We start from the raw sequence: 17,632 nt of genomic DNA, 5'->3' as shown, positions 1-17,632 counted from the left end.
TGTACAGTTTTTTGTGTGGTGAACATATCAAAGTTTTGAAGCGATACTGACCAGTGTTCCATCTGTGCTCGCTGGCCAGTTCCGCCGGTGGGATGCGGCTGAAGCTCACTGCTGAACTCCCGTGTGTTCATGAGCCCCAGGAGCCGGCCCTGTGCCCGCTTCACCTTTCTGCCCTTCCCCAAACCGCAATTAACTGATGAAGTGCCACAGCTGTCTGTGGTGCCTGGAGGCTCACAGGGCACACGGAGGTTTGCAAGATGTGTGAGCTTTGTATGTATTTTTAATATGTGACACTGTCTGTAACAGGCATTGCACATATGTAACACATACAGCTGCTTTCCAAAGAACCTCTTGTTCATGAGGCTGCCAGTGGCACTCAGATCCTGGTTTGTGCTGAGATGAACCCCACTGCCTGCAGTGAGGGGAGCCAGGAGCTCAGTTAATACTCAGAAATTGTCCCAATGATACAAGTTGAGGAATGAGCCATCAAGTTGGATTCACATAGAATCAGTTTTATTGCCAGGTAAGAAATTCATATTAATGTAGTGAATACATATGTTTACAAATAAACATTCTTAAAAAACAAACAAACATTTTATTGTAGGAAGTATTATTGGTATCATAAACTCTGTAGTTAACAAGTATTAACACGGGTTTACTTACAGAACATACAGTTACTAAAATATTTCCACATAAAATATGCTCAAGTTACACGAAACCTGTGTGAATTAGAGTGCAGCTGTAATGTGTATCTGAAGCATATGGATTAACAGCAACATTCCATAAAGGGTCAAATTAAGTCAGCCAGTTGTGAAGGCAATAAAGATTAAAGGAATAAAAGTAAGATAATGGAGAATCTGGGTTGTGTGCAAAGTATTTTTCCCGTGGGCTTTGTCCACTTTTGATAGTCTTAAAACAAATGATTGTACAATTTAGCAGCAGGATTATGGAGAGATGCCGGTGCTCTCAAGATGCAAATCAGTCTTGGTATAGCTAAAAAAATGGTCTCTCCATTTAACCACACCTCAAACTCTTAGCCCTTGCATCCTGACTAAGAAGAAACACTGCCAGTTAGTCGAGTACAGCGAGAAGTGCCACTTCCAATTCTTCTTACCACACACCAGTTCTCACTCCTCCTCGCATCCTCTTCCAAAGCTAATCTCCAGAGGAACTGACAGCTGGCGGGAACGCAGCTGTACTAAGATAGCTAGTTAGGGTTTAGCCAAACGACTTGTTTGGGGGGAAGGGCAGGGATTTAAGTGCCAGACTGAGAGTGTTGCGTGCCATGGGGCTGGTGCTGCACCACCATCCCATCCCAGCTCTGCTCGGCTCCCTGCGGATGTGCCGGAGCCTTTAGAGGCCCAGGACTGCGAGTCTGCTACCTGTGCCCAATTCAAGAGTGGTTTTACTCGTACAAACAAGGCATCCAGCTCACCAGAACCACAGTCAAGACCACGAGTCCAAATGTTTGTTTAGTTTAAACCCAGATCTCTTTGACGTTTGAGGCTAGTCCATTAGCCTCCTCCGCCAAATAGTCCACCAAGAGGGAACGTCACTATAGAAAGCCAAACAATAGAGACAATATACCATATAACATTTAGTTGAACTGTGAAGAACTACCATGGCTAAAAGCAAATACAAAATGAGAGACTAGAGGGGAAAAGTTTAAATTGGGAAAATGGAGGGGCTAACTAAATAGTCTTGGCTGTGCAACCACGGCATGGAGATATCGTCCAGTTTCCCTTCAGAACAGACAGAGGAGGCTGAGCAGGGCAGAGCCCTTATCATCCTTACCAAAACATGAGGAAATAGCTTAAAGGAACAGAGGGGTCACTTGGAGAAACAAGACCATCATTGAACAATAGTAATACAGAAAAGGCACCACCCACGCTTAATTTCAGTCTGAAGCAGTCGAAGATAGGCAAAACATTTAGGTGAAGAAAAAGTCCTGACAGTCTGCAAAGTGAGATTTCTTACTATCTGCCCGAAAACAGGAGGACTGAGAGGGAATATTCTGATGCCCTTATTCCCCCAGCAGCTTTCTGTGTTGCATGATATGTCTCTTCTGATTTTGGAGGTTCCCAAAATTTTCAAATCAAATGAAGTAAACTGAAATAAAATCTTCTGCTGTTTGTTATCATCCTGCAGAATTCTCTACCAGCCAGAAAGGTCCCATATGCATAACAGTCTTCATAAATTTCTTGTGAAAGAGTCTTTATCCCTTATTGTGTATATATTTTTTGCGCTTTCTATAGGATGGTGTGAAAGTACAATAATAGATGTTAGGGGTTGTACCAAGATGTTTGCTCTTGGCTTTTCACAGGTCTAGTGATTATTAATAGGTTTTATACAAAATTTCTCTCTGAAATAATATATTACAGTATATCGTCCTCTCTTTCTTCCTCTGTCTCAAGGCAGGAACATAGTGTAAATGTTTAAGCAGACATAAAGTTTCCCTAGATTGTGCTACTTCTCATCATGGATATTAGTTTCAAGTAAAAAAATTTAGTCACAAGGGTTTGTGTTCCATTGTGAAATACAAATGGAGTTTATAATTCAGCCTTCAGTGTGTATTGCTGCATGGTATTAACCCACTCTTCGGCCCACAGTTGGCTGGATACCAAGAGTGTCCAGGTGGAAGTTCTTTCCATTCCCCTTTTTTCTTTTCAAATTTGTTTTATATTTTTAAATTTATTTTTTGCCTTTCAGTCGAGTGTTTGTGTTGTGTGTGGATTTCCATGTGGTTTTTAAAGGATTTCATTAAAAAAAAAAAAAAAGAAAGAAAGAAAGAAAAGAGGAAATCAGACTCAAACAGTTACTTCTGTCTTGCTGTTGGTGATGAAGTATGGCTGTGGGCCCAGGTAGTGCTGGCTGCGCGTCGTCAGCGGGTCGCTCAACGTGGGGTCCCCCAGGCCGTGCTTGCCCTTGCTGCTGTAGGCTTGCCGTCTGAGCGACTGGTCGTTGGGATCCCAGGTCTTGTAGTGGGAGTTGTAGCCCAGCGGGTGCGTGTGGATCTTGGCCATTCTGGATTTCTGCCCGTTCTGCTTGGTCAGGCCGCTGTCGATGGTGTAAGCTCGCTCGTCGTCCAGGCGCACGGGGTGCAGCGGCAGGCTCCCCTTGGCGGCCAGCTCTGCCAGGTGCCGGCGCTTGGTGTAGAAGTCATCGTTGACTTTGTCAGCTATTTGGATTCAGAAGGGGAGGGGACAAAAAATGTCAGTTGGACACCAGAAAAATGTTACACGGTTTACAGCAGGTCATGCACAGTTACACCTGTGGACCAGATCCAGTGACAGGTACATCAGGAGAAATCCAAGCCACCTCCCACCTCTTACTTTCTCTCCGTACTATGTTTTTGAACACTATTATGTTAGGCTTTTCATATAGGCAGACAAAAACCTGTTGCCCTTTAACAAAAGACTGTTTCTGCCCCAAATTACTCAGGTTGTACATTTACATCATGGGGATGGGTCCTACCTGTCTTACCACTCATCTCATGCAGCACAGGGATTTTAGGAAGTATGCAGACTTCCTTGGAAATCTTTGGGCATCTTGGGATGCCCTGTTGTGTGAGAGCAAATCCCTTCAAATGCAAAGTGTCCCGCGGGTGTTTAACCAGGCCAGTGGTTAAGCTCTAACGGTGTATGACGTGGACCCATTTCTGTTTAATAATGCCTTAGGGCAAAATGAAGACTGGAATCTGTTCTTCTGAATGGCTGGAAGTTCACTAATGCTTTATGGGGCTGAAAATACTTTGGCTGGCTGAAGGTTTGGTGTTTACCCTGTGATTTTACAGACAATGAAAATCCTAAATTCCAGGTTCTGACATAATTTTCTGGGGCCAGTGCCACTAAGAAAAACAGCAATAGCCTTGCCAACAATCACCGCATTGCAGTTCTCAAATTAGGATTTTGCCCTCTGCAGTTTCCTAGACGAGTGTCTTCCAGTGCATGCTTTTGCTCGAGTTTGATTGTTGTTATTGCTGGCATTTATTTGGCCTTGCTTAAAAGTATGAACCGTGCTCAGGAAGCTAAAGGCGTTCTGCAGCAGCTCAGCAACTCACTTCAGTTTGAGACTGACTAGCGGGGATTTAAGGGGTGCTTAGCTGAATTTCATTTTTTAAGAGCTAGCCTTTTATGCAAAGAGGGCTTATTTACCCCTTTGAAAGTCTAGATTTTGGTTTAAGATAGTGCCAAATTTGTAGATCAACCAACGTGGTGTTGTGTTAATCAGGAGTGATGTGCTTGGAATGTGGCTGTGTCAGCCCAGGTTTGATTTTTGCTGTGCCCTGGCTGGGTCCGTCCCTGTCCCTTGAAGCTGTGCCAGGTAAGGCTTCTCTGCACAGGTCTCGTATGTGTAGCTGTCTGTGCAGCTCAGCTCCTCCTGCCTGCATGATGAGGAGGTTTGTAATTCCCTGCACTGTTCCTGTTTATTTCCCCTCTTTTTCTCTCTCTATGGCTCGGAGGCTTTTGTTGCACTCCGAGTTTTCTCCTCTCTAGTTCTGAACCGAATCTTCACGCAAGGCGGTGAAATCCCCATGAGCACCACATTAATCTTCAAGATCAGGCTTCGGTTCTGCACCCCCCTTGTCCTGGCCCCTCAACAGGGAGGAACATTACCAAGAGCAGTTGCCGTTTATCATCTTGTGACATTTTTTGTATAATGATTGTGTAACTGGACTTTGCTGTTAAATCCTTAATTTTATCCTTAAAGGGGTGTTTCCTCACAATGTACTGAAATTACTCTTCTCTGTGCTGTAAAATTAGGCTTTGTATGCTTTACCCATCTCCATCTGTCTCGTTTGAAACAAACGACAGAATGTAGATAATGGCCTGTTCCAGTTTCAGTACAGGATGTGCAGCCGCAATTGCTGATAGACCTGTAACGTGTCACAAAGAGTACCTGCGGAGTTCTGCTTTGATTTGGGCTGAGTTGTATCATTTGGAGATCTGTCATCTGAATAGTCAAGAAGTTGTACCTATTTCTTCTTGTAGGAGCTTTTTCCGGTTCTAAATGTGTCTCGTCCTTTTGATGTGTTAATATACACTGAATGCCACAAAACAGTATTACATGCAAGTTGAATAAAACCAGGAGGGAATTGCAGTCTGTATGGCTAATATCTCATTAATCTGTTATCAGTAAATGAGAAAAACAGTTGCGGGAAAAGCATTGTGAACATCGAGGCAAGTATTTATTTTGTATAAATGTTTACATTGAAGGCACTGCAGGCCAGCTGGTTAGGGGAGCCACGTTCTACATCTTATGACTGAGAACTTGTCTATATATGAAAAGTCATGCTAGCTTATATGATTTAAATTCAGCGTAGTTAATTATGTCCAGCTCCTAATATAGATACATTTGTCTGCCTATTTCACATTTAAATTGGTTTGATTTGCATAGAAAAATTAAAAACTAAGCTGATCTCATGTAAGGATAGAGTAAAATTGTAAGTTTGTGCTTTTAATTTTATTGTAGTTACGCTGCAGCAATTTGTTTTATACAACCAAGATCTTTGATGATCAATTGCAAGGTAAATAATGACTTCTGTTTAGAAAAATAATGGTGATGCAGTTATGTAAATAATGACCAAAAATTGCAGAAATTTGCATTGCCTGATTCCTCATGCCATTTTTCTCTTTCGTGTGGCTGCGTGAAAAAGGCCATAACGGGCTCCTTAGGTTCTGTTTATTTTTTCTCCCTCACACCTTTTTCTGCTGGTAGCAATGGTCCTGGGTCCCTGGATTTTGCCAGACGTCAGATCTATTACTCAGATCTCCAAACACATCCAGAGCGATGGTCCTCACAGAGAAGTGTGTCCTCCCAGAGACTGTTCCTGGGACACATCTGTGAGACGGACTGTGCTCCTGGTTGTGCCGTCCTACCTGTCAAATGGTCAGGTCTTTGATTTCTTACAGAAGATCATACGGAAAGTGAGATGATGGATTCTGCAAATATGGTTACTTTAAAGTTGCTTTAACTGATTTAGGCCGTCGTCCCTTTTGTAGAGACTTCCCGACTGTTTTCTGGGAACGGGGCTTGAAGAGGACAAGCCAGGCTGTGATCTGCAAATCCTCATCAGCAAAGTCAAGCAGGAAGCAGCAAACGTGTGACGAATGGCCGATGATGTGTGTGGGAGAGCTGCTGGTTGTGTTTGTCCTGATCAAATAACGGTTTGCAGGGTTTTGCCTGCGAATGTGTGCCTAGGAGTTCAATGCTGACAGTGAAAGGCAGCCTCTTAATCTGATGTTTTAACCTCTTTAAAACAGGTTTCTTTCAGCATGCACATGCAGCCTTACATATAGGTACATGTAGCACAACTGGAGAGGCAGGGAAACACCACTGTAGCAAGAAAACCCCCATAGATAAAACCAAATTGTTCAGCTGATGGAAAGGGCTTTTGGCAAGCCTTGAGCAGCCCTCGGTCCCGCACAGCGACCAGAGGACGGGGTTTGTAACACCGCTGTGACCTGATGCCAGTACAGCGCAGAAACAGGGGGTTTACTTCTGATTTTCAAAGCAGAGAAGATTCAAAATGTGATATTGAACATGGTTTTGTAACAAATATTTTATCAAGAAAAGCGTATTTATAGCATCCTGATGCTGACTACTTCAAAAATCAACTGTGAATCTCAGGAAGTTCATTTTTCTTCTTAACCAGCTCCTTGCAATATTTTGTGGACTTTAAACATGCAAAGAGATATTTGAGCGTTATAGGACACATTTATCATGTGACCCTGGGTACAGGACTCAGTTTCCCTTCTGCTTTTGTTTCTCCAGCTGTAAAATGAGCTGTGAAGACACTGAAGGAGGTAGTTAAGTGTTATGAAGTTTAACTGCTATTCGCAGAGTATACTGAGTTTTCAAGTGCCTTTTCCATTGGCTTCTCTATACAAATCACTAAAAAGGGGATTTAAAGATATCACTGTCATGTTTGCAAAAGGAGTAAAGAATTAGAATTGCAAAATTGCCAAATGAACAATAGTAAAAGAAGGGCTTTAATTCTGAGTGTTATTCTTTGTGTTCCCTCCCTCCAGTCTTGGCAGCTAATTATAAAAATGTTCTCAGTTTCAATATTTTTGTAAGGCTTGTACTCCTATAAGGTAATGCACCCACAAATTTAGTTACTGTTGTAGCTGTTCATCTGGAAAAAAATGTTGAAATATGAATTTTTTTCCAACCTAAAGCGTGTGCCTGATAGAGGGAGAACTTGGGCTTTTGTTCCTGCTGTGCGTGAAATGAATAGCTGAAAAAAACCAGAAACAGTGTCAGGATCAAATGCAGGACTTCTCCCTCCCAGCCGAGTACCTTGACTATTAAGCTAAAGAGATGTTTTCTCTTCCTTTGTCTTCCTGGACTAATAAATCTTGAGTTCTCTTCTGCTCCACAGCACAGGTTGATCAGGATGTGAATTGGGGTGGGGACCATGCACCTTGCTGGGCAGGGAATGGAGATTGGGATTTCAGTCCCACTCGGTTGGAAGAGTTGTACAACCATGAGCATACCATCCAAAAGATGGATCACTCCACTCCTCCCTGTTATCTGAATCCAATGATGCCCTAAAGAAAGTGACCACAACATCCTGATTTTGCTCTTGACTTTTCCAGTATCTGCATCAAATGTCTTGGATTGAGACCCTTGCCTTATTCCTTGAATTTTGATTTTGAAAGGAACTGGAAACCAGGCTGCTTGGGACAGCAAGGCCCCGGCATTGCGTAGAATAACTTGGGTGAGCTTGGGCTTATTGGGATGAGGTGGCCAGAAGGAAATAGGCTTTTGATCATGCATTTTGATTTGAGTTTCACCATTCTGCCTAAATCTGTCACTAACAGAGACAAGCTTTGTTCTTTCACTGATTGATGTTTGGCCATGACCAAACTTGGCAGTTTCACATGTTTATTTATAATCTACAGTTATATAACAGAAGCATGTAAACCAGTGGGTTGCTTATTGAGTAAATACCATGGATGAAAATGTGTTTTCTTGAAAATCAGTGGCAAAAATGCTTGCGGCTGTAACAGGTCTGGAATTTCTCAATGTGTGCTTATTTGAGTGTATATTATATGTGCTGAGAGGTGGCCCTAAAGCCATGTAATATTGTTCTGCTCCCAAAGTTAAGTAGTTTTCGAGGTGTTTGTGTAACCACTTTTGGCATAAAAAGTCATGTAAACAGACATTAGCGTTGTGTCAGGTTTTCTTTTTCTTATAAATATAGCAGTTACAGGCATTTCTGTGTAGAAAGTACAGCTGAATAAGGAGGTCTTGGGTAATTCTGAAGCAGTAGTTTTGGTTCTTTCCCTCATTGACAATCCTCTTATCTTTGCGGGTCCATAAAATGGCTCTGGATTCTTGCAGCACTTCTCACAGTGTGGAATCCTGAAAGATAATGATGTCCTACAGCTTTTCAGAAAGCAGGTACCCAGGAGTGGGGAGAAACCTCTGAAGGAAGAAAGGAGAATCCACAAAGGACTGAGCCCTTATGAAAGCTCTAAAGGTGTTTCAAAAAGCTTCAGTCAGAGCTTGCAGTCAGTCAGAAGGTACAAAAATACATAGGGAACCCTGTTTCTCAGTAGATGTTTCGCAGAATTGTTTGTTATCTGAACATATTTTAAGAACTATTTTGTGAAATGCGGAGCTTTTTCTAGCCACAAAGAGACTATATTTCAAATTTAGGGCTTAGAGATAGAGGAAGCGAGGCAATGGAAGGTGCTGGCAAACAGGATAGCAATGAAATGACTCCAGTGACACTCGAGACAACAGCTAAAATACACTAAATGCCTATTTGCAGGTGTTTTCTGTGTAACAGTGAAGCTATCCCTCTGTAGTATTTAGCAGTTTATAACAAGGCTCTTCTCCTACAGCCATGACTTTGCTGAGACGTTAGTGTAGTTACCTGAAGCTATAGGAACCTTCTATTTCTCTCTCTGAGTAATGAAAGTGAAAAATGAAGGAAAGCCAAAAGGGTAATGAATCCTGCTTCAAAGACAACACGAGAATGTTGCCCCGGGAGGTACCAGGATGTGTTTGGTGGTGCTTTAGATGATCCAGTCTGGATGTGGGATTGCTTATTCATTTGCTTCCCTAAGTTGGCAGCTCAGACAATATGTTCAAAGGCTTCCAAGATACAAGCCAACTCTATGTGAGAGTTTTTGCACGAGTTTGTCTGAAAATCAAAGATCTATCATTTCTACACTGACACAAGTGTTTTCTTGGGTGAGGGGAAAAAACTAGCAATGACTGAGTTCAGATTAGCTGTCCCCAGGTATGAATTGGATCCAATAATTTCACTGAAAAGTGTGTTCCGTCCAAGAAAACAAATAACTAATGACCCATCTTTTGAATGAAGGGGTTCACCAAGTGTCAGGGAGACAATTTGCTTTGTATAACATGGAGTCTGTTGGAAAACAGAACACAGCCAGGCGTTGCAGGTAGACACGACTGTGTTCAGATAGAGCCCGTGGTGGGTCAGGCAATGTGATAGATACAGATGTGCCCAAGAGGAAGGGATGGGGCTGCTCAATGGCTGCTCGTGGCGGCACAATTTTAAACCACACCAGATTCTAAGAAAGGGCAAAGGCCATTTAAAATCATTTTTGCATCCTTCCTTCTCCACTCTTGTATAGAGCTCTGAGAAAGCAGAATTCAGCCTGTGGGCTGCAATGCATTGATTTCTGTCCTAAATATTTACCTTTCTTCCCTCCAAATTTCTAACTCCAGTTTGCCTTTCTTTAAGACATTCTGAAAAGGAAGATAATATTTTATGTCTGGATTCTTTGTAATGATTTTTGTTCCCTGTTACTGATAGAGGTAAAGAAAACTGCATAGTGCATAGAACTGCAATTAAATTATTTTCATAATTTTGGTAGAACCTCCTTTTTGTGGCTCTGTGTGGCCCCTTTACCACTTTACCTATTTAGTCATTTCTTGTCATCACCTGGAGAGAGACCAGGCAAGAAAAGGCATACTATGTCAACTTTTCTTCTGCAGACGTCATTAGAAAAGAGCTCGTCCACCTCCAGACACAAGAGTGCATTTTGTTTTCCCGCTGAAATAAAATTCTATTTTCATGATGTGAGACATGGCGAAACATAAATATGTAGGCCCAAGCATTTCTCCTCTTCTATCGATTACTTTCATGACAGTTTCTGAAAGGCTGAAGGGGCCAGAATATTTCTGGGTTTTGAAACGCATTAGGAATGGTTTAGGATAGGAATGTAATTAGACTTGTTTAAGCAGAACTCCAGTCCCAGCGCTGGTCTCTGGATCCACCGCAGGCAGTGAAAGCTGCTGCTGGGCTGGGAATGCGGAGACAGAATGTGATTAACTCCTCGGGCATCGCACATCGTGTGCGGGACCTTGTATATCCCTGAACACAGGAGACCAACTGCATTGATTTACATAGCATTAAGTGGCAATATTTGTGGTTCAGTTTTGCAAAGCGCTGCATGATTTGGTTTTGTTCAAAATACTCCAGACACACACACATCGTACCCAGCGCAGAGGCCAATGATGTGCAGAATACTTGTATCTGACCTGTGTGAGAAAATCACAGCTTTTCTGATTTACCAGAATCAATAGGTTCTGTCAGCCTGGAAACAAATGGTGGCTACATCATGTTAAATTAACATTAAAACTGAAAATGTTTTCAGGAGACCTGAAATCTGTTGCATGCAAATAGACAAAGATCCCACTACTTGGTTATGTCCTCAAGTGATTTAACATTTTAAATTCAAGCATCAAGATGTTAAATTGCTGGTTCAGTATCGTGCAATGAATTATAAACTTGAGAAGGAAGTCAGATTGCCAGTTCTACCCTTGAACCAATGGATAAAACTGCAAAAGAAGTCTGAGAGAATTATGTATTCAAATCTCTGGCTTTTCTTTGAAAATGCAGCCAGTGGCTGTCCTGGAACTGTAAATCTGTTTGCTCATTATTTTTTTTCCTAAAGGCCTCCAAGCTCATGTTCTTTCATGGCATCTACAATGGCAAATAAATATGAAAAGTTCTACTGTGAAATATTTATTTCATTTTATCTCATTTAGGCATATTTGTCAGTTTGAGTTTTACTGGAAACCCTATATATATGGTAAAAACTTGCCTTTTGAAATAGGAACTCTCTAAGGTGTCGTGCTGTCATGCTTAACTTCTGAATAAAGCAAGACTGCAGCATAAACTGATTATAGGAAATGAGGGTTTAGCTTGCTTTCTACAGACGCTGTCCGAAGCCAAAGAGGTTAACACTTCGGAGATTTGCTTAACCGGCTTCTTGCACTTCTTCCTTGGGGAACCTTGCTCGCTCTTTCACTGGGGAGTTCTTAATGCTTCTCAAGCAAATCAGTGCCGACAAATCTGATTGTGACAAAGGTTTGCAGCGGTGCTGTCATGCATCAACAACAGTGGGCAATTGTCTGTAACCTTGTTGGTCAGTGAGGACCCTGGTTTGGTTGAGGACAGGGATCCTGGCGCAGCCGCCGGCACGGGACGGGTCACCTCGGGAAAATGGCACCGTGTTCTGAAGTCGGGTTCGGCATCTAAAAACGTGGGTTTGTTTTTCCTTAAGGTGTCAATTTATCTTATTTAACGTTGGCTGGAAAAGCTGTTATATTCCTGACCACATTTATTTGTAATAACTGCTCTTAGCATGAACCTAATTTCATTTTTTCACACATGGCTGTTGGCATTCTTCTATGTGCTGAATTTCATTTTCAGTTTTAATACTTTTTATTAGATGTTTTCGTTTCTTTTAGTATACTGCTGGTTATAACTCTTAAACATATGTCTGAACCAGCTACAAATCAGCTACAAATAGTAGTTGCGGTGATGTAGAAAGCTGCGTGAGAACACAGAAGATACAGTTCAAGTCTCTGAATATAAAATTAAGACTTTTTAGTACTGAAATAAACCTGCATTTTTCTGTCTGTCAACTGGCGTCATGCTTGATTTACACTATTACTTCTGAATACAGAGTGAGGCCTAAATGCTTTTTGAATTGTACCAGTTAAATGAAAAACGTCCCAGTGATGTAATAACTATCTTTTTGCAGGAGTTATTTTTGTTTGATCTGTTTCTTCACTGCTATAATTTTAAAGAATTTTTAGCAATCATTCCGGATTGAAGTTGATTTCATTTTCCAAAATTAGCTGTGGCACAAGTTGTTTCTATTAGCAAGTTATCTTTTTCTATTCTTTTTGCCAGAAGGAATCCTTTTAAAGATACAGTTATTAAGCAAAATAAAAAAATCAGAAGTAATTCCATAGCTGTACTTGCACACATTCGGTTCTGTTTTTTTCTTCTCCTTTCTTTGTCCTCCTCTCCCCCTCCTATTAGACTGTGCAGCATTTGTATTACTGAAGTCTTGTGCATAATTGTCAGAGGTTTCCAAACCAGAGATGTGTGTCAAACTGAAAAGAAATAGTGTTCCCTGGCAATTGTCAACCTTGCAGTGTCAGAAGAAAATCAGTGTCTAAGGTTTTCACACAGATGGGGCCAACTCAACGGCAAAGCAGGACCGAGTAGCCTTCGCACACAGCAGAAGCGTTGGTGACTCACATGGAGAAATCAGTAACGAAGCTCACATCAATGAATATTTAATAGCGCACACACGAGGCTTCAGCCGTCTCGCAGCGCTGGGCTCCCCAGGAACTGCGACCGCAGCCGCCGCTGGTGGAGATGAGCCCCAGCAGCTCCGAGCTGCAGATGTTCCTGCCCACCGGGGCAGGTCCTTCCAGGGACAGGAACGTTCTGCAGGAGCCCCTCCCATAGCCTAGAACCTTCCTGCTAGAAAAATTACCCGTTGCACTTAATATTGGCATTAGGATGGAGCAGACTGGTATTTTCGTGGTGATTATTTTTTAATGCTGTAGTATCATAACAACTGTATATCAGGTTTTTCTTTTCCTCTTATCCTTCCTCAAATAAGCTGTGAGGGGAAGGACTTCTAGAAAAATTAACTGTGTGCATTAGAAATCGCATTATTGCTCTTCTTCCCTCCATGCCTCGAGCCCTTTGTTATTATAGTATGAATGTGTAGGAGTAATGCAATGATCTCTGTGGCTTTTATCAGTGTAATTTCTCTCTTAACCACATTTACTGTCTTTAGAACATCCTTTGCAGAACCAAAATAGCAGACAGATAACTGCTGCTATTTATATTGTATTGTTAATAAGGGATTCATTCCTATCAGTTGTCTTACTGGTCTTCATTGGTATTCATGGGTAATTCTGCTGAACTTCACACTGCTGTTGACATAGATCTGTGTACAAAGCTGAAGAGTATTCAAGCTTCTGAGTTTTTGAATTTGGCTAAAACACAAAAAAAGTATTATTTGTTTACTTAAGTAAACTTGAGTTGCGACAAAGTAATCCTCCTGATTGCTTAAAACTGCCAGGCCAAACCTGAATGCTCCCGTCACAAACAGACTTGGATGAGATAGTTTGATGTTCTGTCGTCCACATGGAGGCAGATTCTGAGGCACTTGAAGAAATAACACTTTCTGTCCTGCTTTTGGCCGGGGTAGAGCCCATTCATTTTCTGCCTAGTGACTGGTCTGCTGCTGTGGTTTGGATTTGGTGTGAGGATGATGTTAATAACACAGGGATGTTTTAGTTGTTGCTGAGAAGTCAGGGGCTTTTCAGCTCCTCACACAGCGAGTGGGTTGGGGGGCACGGGGAGGGGACACAGCCGGGACAGGTGACCCGACTGACCCCAGGGACATCACACACCATATGATGTCATCCTCAGTATGGAAAGCTATGGGAAGAAGCAGGAACAATGGCGTTTATCTTCCCAGGTCACCATGACCCGCGATGGAGTGGGGCTGTGCTGGCTGAGCACCTGCCTGCCTGCCTTGTTTTTCTTTGCTTGCCTGCACAGCTTTTGCTTTACCTACTGACCTGCCTTTATCTCAGCCCATGCGTTTGTCACGTTTACTGTTCTGATTCTGCCCCCCATCCCACCGGGGGGTGGTGCTGAGTGAGCGGCTGCGTGGGGCTCAGTGGCCGGCTGGGGTTAGACCACGACACCTCCTACAGAAATAACCCTAATGTGAATCAGTGGAACTATGGGAAATGGAGTATAGGAATTGAAGTCTGTTTCTCACCGAGTTTGTGTCCCAAGCCTAAGATTCCTAAATGTATTCCTGAATTAAGTGTATTGATTGTAGTAGGATTTCAGAATGGCTTCATTCCGTTACTCTTTGCTCAGTTCTTGAGAAAATTTAAATCAAAGCCCTTCCTTGAGAAGCTACTTTTCATTTTCACCTTCTGAGTTTAAAAAATAAAAAATCCTGGATCAATTATTATAACCTGATTTATTTTGAATACTGTCAGCATGAAAGACTACTCAATAAATAAAAGTATTTCCCTCAAGCCTTAAGTCAGAGAAATGTTTAATTTAACAAAATCCTCTTCAAGACTTTTTCCCCAGAATTCATTCAAAGTTGGTACTTTGCAGTAGTTTAGAACTTGACTTCCATATGCTGAGTTTATAACACTTTCTAAGCGCTGCAGGTATTTAAAAATTGAGATGAACTCAAGACAGATTCTCAAAATCTCTGTTACTTTGTTGAAAAATGTCTGTGGGGGATTTGGTCATCAGTTTTGATGGTCTGGCAGTGCCGAGAGCCACTTGCAGGACATCCCACCAGTAGGAAACTCTTCTTGCAAAATTATTGCTGGAAATGATCTGCACATCTAATAGTCCAGGATAAAAAAGATGTGTGGAGTACATTCAGAAGCAGCAGCGCAGTGGATGTGCAGGCTCCACGGCTGGAACCGTGCAAGTCACACTGCGGATTAAATCCAGACTTCAGCTGGGTCCCACAGTGCTGCTATTCATCTGCAAGTATTCAGAGTCATTGTCTTATTTTCATGATCAACCTCTACTGTTAAATAATGAATTTAAAACATTGCATTGCAGAATGAGAATCATGTTTATATGTAGATACATGTTTATAGTGCAAAATAAAGCAGTTATGAAGAAGGACATTTAAGAAGGGTTGCAAGTGAAAATGCTTAACGTTGTTAGAGTTTTCTTCCTGTGAGCTGAGCTTTGGTTTTCATAAATTCATTTTTATTTAGTGGTATTGCCTAAGCATAAAGTTTTGCTCACTCATGTCTTCACATCACTTAATGTGTGAAAAAATCTCATGCATAATTCATTAATGTTTCATAGAAATAGGCTTGAATAACCCATGCTTGATTTAGATTGACTGCTTTCCTTCCTGTGGCCATCACTGCTCCCAAGAGATGGAAGGAAAGCTGGTTACTGTAGGTCATTACCCCAGAAGACTGCAGTCTTCAGAGACAAAGACAAGCAAAGGACGCTAAATCAAATGCAAAGACTGGCATTGTCTAGCGGTCAACACATTCCTGTTACTTTAGATATGCCCACCGTGCATTATAAACATGAGAAAATTACTTTTTGTTTCATTTTGATTCATTATCACATAATAAGGATTGAACAAATCAATTAGTTTCCAGAGAACCAACCTAGGATTTAGTGGAAAGATTGGGGTTCACTATGAGGTATAACTGATGAATTGTGGTGTTTCTAATCTGAACGTCTATTACTTCATTGGTGACAGTTTCATTTTCACTGTTTCAAAATACATGCTGGTAACAAGAAAACAAAGGCTGTTTCTCCATTGTAGGGAACCCACTGTAGGGAACATGGGTGGAAATAGTATACATTTCACGAATAAGAATTAAGGATGCACAGATTTAAATTTGCTATTTTGGCATGAAAAATAGGTTAAGAATGTAATAGATCCTTATAAATATTCTTCTTCCAGCATAAAACCAGGCAGTGGACCATATTCAGACAAAACAAATGCACTGGGTGTGAATCCAAGCCAGAAACCTAAAAATCCTGAGATCGCCTAAACTAAACGGACCTGAAGCTATGATTTCCTTTCTTTCATGAGTTCAGTGGGTTGCTAAAATCTTAAAAATGTGACAGCATAGATCAGGGATGTCCAACTCATTTTCACCGGGGGCCACATCAGCCTCGCAGTTGTGTTCAAAGGGACGAATGTAATTTTAGGACAATAAAAATGTAACTACTCCTACATTTATACAGTCCTAAAATTCCACTCGGCCCTTTGAATGCAACTGTGAGGCTGATGTGGCCCCAGCGAAAATGAGTTTGACACCCCTGACATAGATGGAAATGTTGAAGAGCATCTTATTTCGGTGTTAAAGCTACTTCTTGTAAAATAAGGACTGCTTGCAGTTTCCTGCCAGCAGCCTGGATGTCACTGAGACGGATGGATCCCTGAGGAGTTCCCTTCCACAGCTCGGGTTGTTTGCTAGAGGACGAAATGGGCAGCGGCCGCCTGGATGTCTCGGTACCTGCAGCAGAATTCCCCAGCCCCACAAACAATATTGCCCCATAGATTTTGCAGTAAAATCCTGGGGTTTTTTAAAGGCTGTAAAAGAATGTCAGTGATACAGCTGATCCTGCTCAAGATACTGAGGCTTTGCACAAACAGCGTATTTATAATTAAATACGGGTACCTCACTGTAAGAAATGAGTGTGCTGGATGATAATAGGAAAATATTTTGATCGAGGCTCCCCAAGCATGTTTTATTTACCTATGACAGAGTGCCTGCGGGTATTAGAAGCCAATTTGGTAAATAACAGAGAAAACAATTAAATGATTTAGTGGAAGCAAGAAAACGTCTTGCAAGTCTGCAGTTCGGGCAGGATGTGAAGTCTGGGGGTCTGAGCAGGAGCCGCGGGTGGCACAGGGGCCACCGGCACTTGGTCCCGCGGGGCAGGGGCGGCTGAGGGAGCAGCTGGTGGTGCTGCTGGGCTTTGCTCCTGCGCCTGCAGGGGGTGCAAGGATTAAAGTGTGAAAGGCTTCCTTAACCAACCAACTCTGAAAAGCTTCCAGTTCTCCAGCCGCACTGGGCTAAGTAAATGGCAGTAAGAAAAAGATACCGAGCTCTTCTCTCATACTTCCTTGAGACAGACCCATAGTTCAGAGTTGAGTCGGGCAGATTGCACATTGTCCATGACACTGAACATACCTCTAGATAGATGAAATCGTTAACTGAATCACCCTCTGGATATGGGATATGACAAATGATGCATTAGTCTGTACTTTCCTCTCTGTTTTCACGGTGTTACATCCAGGGAGCTACTTCCATGTCCCAGATTTTTTTAATCCATTTTTGTGCAACTGCTCATGGAAGTAATAGATTAAAATTTCTTTACTCTTCGAAATGAAAGCACGAAGAAATATGAATATTTACCTGTCAGTGTAATACTGTGGTTGGTATAGGAAAGTAAAGTAACATAAATATAATGTGTCCAATAATTCTGTAGTTGTACTTTTTCTATGAGTTGACTGTATCAACAGCCTTTTCTCTTGTGGTGTGTTTCCATTTTTCCAATTACAGTATTTCTTTCCAGCCCAGAGCCCAATGAACTATAGGAGACAGTACAGAACCTCATGTTGTGGTGAGACAGGTCTCAGGTTCTTAGAGAACAGTTGTGAAGTCACTTCTGTTCTCCTAAGACTTGTATCAGCATAGTCACAGTAATTTCTATGGAAATTGAAGATCTGAAGCTTAAGAGAAGGCACCACCAAATTTCATATAGGACAGAAGGGTGGTTCAAAGGTAGCACCTTTGA

At 41.9% G+C, this 17,632-nt stretch overlaps 1 protein-coding gene and 1 long non-coding RNA gene across 5 annotated transcripts in view; one reads left to right on the top strand and one right to left on the bottom strand.

Moving 5' to 3' along the window:
- Positions 1-17,632, top strand: part of LOC110362165 (uncharacterized) — a 130,448-nt gene that overhangs the window by 59,425 nt on the left and 53,391 nt on the right. The gene's annotated exons all lie outside the window — the stretch shown is intronic.
- The window catches only part of SHISA9 (shisa family member 9), a 189,143-nt gene continuing 172,002 nt past the window's right edge, over positions 492-17,632 (bottom strand). For all 4 annotated transcript variants that reach the window (XM_065030404.1, XM_065030406.1, XM_065030405.1 and 1 more), the window contains exon 5: positions 492-3,178. In XM_065030404.1, the coding sequence (XP_064886476.1) occupies positions 2,808-3,178 (371 nt within the window). In that variant the 3' untranslated portion in view covers positions 492-2,807. The remainder of the gene's footprint in view (positions 3,179-17,632) is intronic.

The sequence above is a fragment of the Columba livia genome, chromosome 15, assembly GCF_036013475.1.
Source record: "Columba livia isolate bColLiv1 breed racing homer chromosome 15, bColLiv1.pat.W.v2, whole genome shotgun sequence".
NCBI lineage: Eukaryota > Metazoa > Chordata > Aves > Columbiformes > Columbidae > Columba > Columba livia.
Note: the sequence above shows the minus strand (reverse complement) of the source record. Positions and strands in the feature narration are given on the sequence as shown.